Source organism: Rhynchophorus ferrugineus, unplaced genomic scaffold (genome assembly GCF_030347505.1).
Source record: "Rhynchophorus ferrugineus isolate W39M unplaced genomic scaffold, kcgeb_rfMv2 rfM4, whole genome shotgun sequence".
NCBI lineage: Eukaryota > Metazoa > Arthropoda > Insecta > Coleoptera > Curculionidae > Rhynchophorus > Rhynchophorus ferrugineus.
Window position 1 is genome coordinate 53950627 of NW_027472583.1, and position 5841 is coordinate 53956467.

Below are 5841 nucleotides of genomic sequence, written 5' to 3' on the forward strand. Positions count from 1 at the left end.
ACATTTCAAAATATCCAGCTCAAATCAACAGCTTGTGCAGATTTTTTACAGAAAATTTGATAAACGACGAGTTCAAAGTACAGTGTTGTGCTCTAACCTATGCCACCATTTAATAATTGCAAAAATAATATCGTAAATGCTTCAAAAAACGTAAAAAAACATCTTAAATCAATGTTTACTTGTAAACTGGCACTTAAGGACATTGTTCTAAGTAAGAATCTTCAGTTATATACGAAAAACGGGTTTTCACTCTTTCACTATACAATATTGTTTTGACATTTGCAAGTAGTTCACGTGTCTTGCCATAATTCTTTGTATCTAACTTCTCGCTTGTTTACTCACTACTTTAAAACCTATATTTGTCCATTATATCCTATCAACTAGGGAATTATTTATGACAAAATTCAGTTTTTCATTTGTTAAAACTATTTTAGGTGTAAACAATGTCTGCACAAGGCATTTATCGACAAAGTCAATTAAAACCGAAAAAGTGTTGGTGGTTTCTAAATTATCGAGGTACGATTTCGAAAAAAGAAAATATAAAAACGTGGGGGAAACCACTTTTCGCGAAGAATTGCGTCGACGAGGTGCTGATATGGACAAATTAGTTCATTACCATGATCTACACAAGAAATATGAAGAAAAACTATTAAAAACATTAGAATCCATGGATATAGTTGTTAAAGTGGTAGATCGGTACAATATCAACTATAACATCAGACTATTTAGTATTAATATTTGCTCTTATTAGTTATAGTTATACTATTGAGGATGTACAAAATGCTGATATAATTATGCCTGTGGGTGGTGATGGGACATTCCTATTAGCAGCTAGTTTGGTGAATAATAATGAAAAGCCAGTCATAGGCTTTAATTCTGACCCACAAAGGTCTGAAGGATATTTGTGCCTTCCAAAGAAATATTCTGCTGATATACAAGGGGCCATCAAGAAGCTACAAAGTGTAGTTCAGCTCATATGCACAGTTATCATTCAATAACTCAATTGAATACATTTTAGGGTGATTTCAAATGGTTACTGAGAAACCGTATCAGAACAACAATGCTTACAACTGATAGAACTGATACAAAACCAACCTTTCTGCATGGATGTGAAATCGGAACCTCCATAATGAAACCCTTGATAATCGGAGAGGCCCTTCAATACCTGGCTTTAAATGAGGTACTATTATATTTTTCTTGAAAGCAAAAAGATTTAAAATAGAATTGCAGGTTTTTGTAGGTGAAACGTTGTCAGCCAGAGTTTCTCATATCCAGATGAGGTTAAATGGATCCACTGAAAACACCAACCTGAAATGTTCTGGCATCTGTATCAGCACAGGAACAGGATCAACATCCTGGCACTTGAGCATCAACAGGTTACCTGTGCAAAATGTAGCTGAACTATTGCGGTTACTTGATATTGATCCAACTGAAGGAAAGGACAGTTTAGCTACAGTTTTAGCAGATATTTATAACAAGAACTTAATATTCGCACCAGGTAATTAACATTGCACTAATTTAAATATACAATTCCATTTATAGAGTATATGTTCACTAGTAAAACAACTTAATTACATCCTCTCCTCCCAGTTGAATGTGATATTGTTTGTTTGACACTGTTTTAACTGACATTTATAAAAACGTAACCTTCCCAACAAGTATTTAAAGTATTAATTTAGAATTGCAATTCTTTTTACCATATTTATATAATTTGAATGCCATATTGCACACATAATTATCTTAATATAAAGTTTATGTTAATATTCCATTGTATCTTTAAATAAATATATATACTTACAAAAATATTAAATCCAAAGTTTGACAACACTGTCAAAATTATTTTATGGAATTTGGAATTCAACATCATATAAACGTCATAAAAAAGAAATACTGTCCAATATTATACAGAAAGAAACAAATACTTAGCAATTCAAATAGTTCCAAAATAATGAGATTATTTGTACATGTATGCACTTATCTCTAGTTGGCATTTATAATATGAAACTATTATTTGCACCAGGCAATTAAAATTTTACAGGCATCATTTTGTTAACGCGATTAATTAGGTTGAAATTACCCCCTCTCGCGGTTGAAAATTATAGCTATTTCGTACTGAAAACTGAAATCCATTAAATAAGTGTGCCCTTGTACGCGTTCCATGTTATTTTGTATTTTAATATTTTTCTCATAATTACACCTTGTATTCAACCTAATCCAAGTGCTGTATAGATCCTATTCTTTCTGTATAATTTTCATACAGAAAATATGGATAACTGAGTCATGATGATATTTTTCAAAAGTATAAACCAGATTGATTTGAAGTCCTTCTCGTTATTTATATTGATAGGGATGTGGACTAAAAAGAGATTTTGAGTAAATCCTATCCAAAACGAGTTTTATAAAGATTTAATAATAGTGTTTTTATATACCTTTTACCCTTAAGTTATTTATAACAGAAACAGAAAATGCTAAGCTTTCTGGGTTGACTTATCCTTTGACATGTTACGTTGCCATAGTAACCGTTGTTGCCATTCTTGTTATTGAGAATTAGCTAATGTTTCCTATGCTTAACGTCCATGAAAGGGTTTTAAAAATTCGAACAGTTTTAAAATCAAATTATATCGGTCAAACTACGACATCTTTAAAAATATACACCTGATTGATTTGCAAAATGGCTTAGGTGCTACTTTCTCTAGGTAAACACACGTTTAAAACTGATTTTGAGTAGCTCATAACCAAAATTAAGGTTTGAAAACTCACAAGAAATATCTTGACGTTCTTAAGCCTCTTTTAATTGATGACTTTAAGCCTTACCAATTAAATTTTTAAAGACTCATATGAAAGTTCTACCATTCAAAGATATCGTGTTCAAATCACAAAAGTCTATTTTACAAAGTTTTCAATTCAAATTTTTAGGACCGTCTGAGATACGACATATAGCACAGTTATATATCGATAGTTGTACATCTTTACAGACTATTAATATTTTTAACACAGGATATATCAACAAATATGATCCATACAATATCTACGAGTACACGCATACCTTTAATTGTCACCACAGCAATAATATCTTACCTTTCAGATGATAAAAGAATGGCGTACACCATACGTGAACTGATATCGGCAGCTGTATGGCCCAATCCCAAAGGGATCAAAAATAGAGGTTTTGCTTCCAAGGTGGAAATCAAATCGAACTGTTACGACGCATCACTTGTGATCGACGGAGGTGTATCATTTTCATTTAATGATGGTGCGACGGTATTGTTGGAAGTAAAGCCTGAAGATGCCTTGAGAACTGTTACTTTTAAGAATTAAATGTTATATACTTATATATTTTTTATACTATTATCTATATCGGAGTATATATAATTTACATATATAGATTAATAAAATATTCAATAACAAAAGCAACATTTTATTTTACAGGAAACTGTAACTACAAACAGATCTTAAAGCTATAAATAACACAAAAGTTTGCAGGTACACAAATTGTACTTTTTATGACTATTTATGGATAACACAGTTGATAAACTAATTAAAATAAATAAATATCACTAAAATAGATACTACAAGACGAAATAGGAGCAGATTTATTCAATGTAAAGATCATAATTACTTATGTCTTCACATTCCTGATTAAATTTTTTTATCCACGATTCTTGCTCTTCCTATAAACAAAATACCAATAAAATAATTTGCGACATAAATTATTTTAAAAATAATACCTCTAATTTACTTTTCTTGAACCTCTTAGGAACATTTCCAGCATTTTGATCATTTTCAAAAGATGCTCTACGTTTCTTCCCAAGAGTTGGTGTCTGCAATAAAAATATTATCACAGAATCGGAACTAGTATTAAAACCAAAATACCATCAAAATATCTTCATCATTCAATGCATTGCTCCTGCTGTCCCTTGATAAATAAACATTTTTTTTATAATTTAAATTTTTCTTTTTGGCAGAATAACTTTTCAATGGAGTTTGTATGAAATCATTAGTCCTCATTGTAAATACATCTTCCGATTCATCTAAATCAGAATTAAATAGTGTTCTTTTTGTTAAATCATTTTTAAAGATTTCACTGGTATTTTGTGGAATATTTTGAACTGGTGTACTGGCAACTAAAATATCTTTCTTCATATTATCGTTAGACATAGTAACATTTTGTCTCAAATTATTTTTGACAGGATTATTAAACATCTCAGAATTAAAAAGACTCGAGACTATTGATGAATTATCCTGAATTTGGTTGCTATTCACATAATTGAGAATGCTCTGCTGTATAAGTGGCTTTATTACAGCTAGTTTGGAAACTTCATTATTTTTTATGCAAGATTCTTCAAAACTCTCAACGAATGTATGATCCATAACCATTTCTTGATCAATTCTGGGCAAAGCATTACTTTTTATGCTAATAAAAATTGGCCTTGGTGTTACCCAATTTATTCTCCATGGACTTGCCAATGAATTAAACTGCTTTCCACTTATATCCAATGATTTTTGATGTGAATTATCACCAACAGAAGCATTACTTATTTTGTAAGTATTCTCACAAGGTGGAATATGATTTACAGGACCATTTGCATTGACTGCTATGAAGTTTTTCTTATTTTTATACAACTTTCTCTTGGAAATTTTACCCATAATGTTCTGTACAATTCCATCAACAATATTACTGTAAGTTTTCTTGATGGGTTCATTATTTTCAAAATGAATCTTGCTTTTGCTACATTTTATTACTTCTTGTTCCTCTAACAACCTAGGAGATTTCTTATAGCAATGTTCTCTTGTTTTTTCAGTAACAGGAATGTCTTCATCAAATTCATATAAATCAACTTTATTAATATGTTTAGAAGGCTGATCCAAAAACTTTGTTCTATAAATGGGGATGCCTTGTTGCGTTATGTTGTTTTTAAAATTATCAGTTTCATTTAATGTGTATGTATATTTATTTGTGATCATAATTTGATGGTCTATTTTATCGTTTTCTATTTTAATTTTTGTATTTATGTTTTCTTTTTCTTTTTGATTTCTATTTATGTTCTTGTCACATATTTTATTCATGTTCCTGTATTTGAAATCAGATTTGATGCCTTTTTGTTTAGACTTAATTAAAGACTTGTCCCTTGGTATTTCCAATTTACCTCTAAATTTTTTATTATTTCCTTGAAAACTAACTTTAGACTTCATAGCATTACCACTTCTTGGAGTCATTTTTTAGTAAATTAGTTTCTAACTTAATACGTAATGAAAAAACACTTTCAACACTACTTTATAAAATCAAATACTTCCTTGCACAAAAACTGTCTCTAATTACTCTATGGTCACCACCAATTTAACTGATAACTAACACTAATAAACACAAAAATTAATCATAGCAGTGAAAATTTGAATATTTTGCCGGCAACCCCGTTGACAGATATTTAAAAATGACAGTAGTTCAATAAAAATAAGCAGTTTAATGTAGCTAACTTCAGTACTTTTGAATTTACAGTTAATTAAAATTAATTATAAATAAAATGCAATATTTAATATCCAGAATTAAAATATTGATCGAGTATATTCGTAATAGTATGAATAATTTTTAATTCAAATATATTTTAAATTTATTGAAATATATTCTTGCTTAAGTATTTCGTTGTCAGGCAACTAAATATACAGATGTCCGAAATAATTTAAAAAACTCATTTTTAAAAATTTATCTTATGTAGATTAATAGATATAGTATAAATATTAAATTTAAAATATTTTTTAAAAATCTCTAATAAATGAATTTATTGAATATAATTAATTCTATTACTGCAATGGTATTGGGAAGGGATTATAAAATAAGAACTA

General features: G+C 29.3%; 2 protein-coding genes across 2 annotated transcripts; one reads left to right on the plus strand and one right to left on the minus strand.

The window, feature by feature from the left end:
- The first annotated feature begins 60 nt into the window (after positions 1–60).
- On the plus strand, positions 61–3410 carry Nadk2 (NAD kinase 2, mitochondrial). Its single transcript, XM_076403914.1, has 6 exons — positions 61–211; positions 435–696; positions 752–962; positions 1019–1180; positions 1231–1498; positions 3086–3410. Exons 1-6 carry the CDS (start codon positions 100–102, stop codon positions 3316–3318), a joined length of 1248 nt encoding a protein of 415 aa, XP_076260029.1. The 5' UTR covers positions 61–99; the 3' UTR covers positions 3319–3410.
- Positions 3403–5408, minus strand: LOC143196257 (uncharacterized). The gene is made up of 3 exons (XM_076403913.1): positions 3874–5408; positions 3729–3821; positions 3403–3671 (listed from the first exon to the last, which is right to left on the minus strand). The coding sequence occupies exons 1-3, from the start codon at positions 5215–5217 to the stop codon at positions 3594–3596; spliced, it is 1515 nt and encodes a 504-aa protein (XP_076260028.1). The 5' UTR covers positions 5218–5408; the 3' UTR covers positions 3403–3593.
- Positions 5409–5841: the final 433 nt, after the last annotated feature.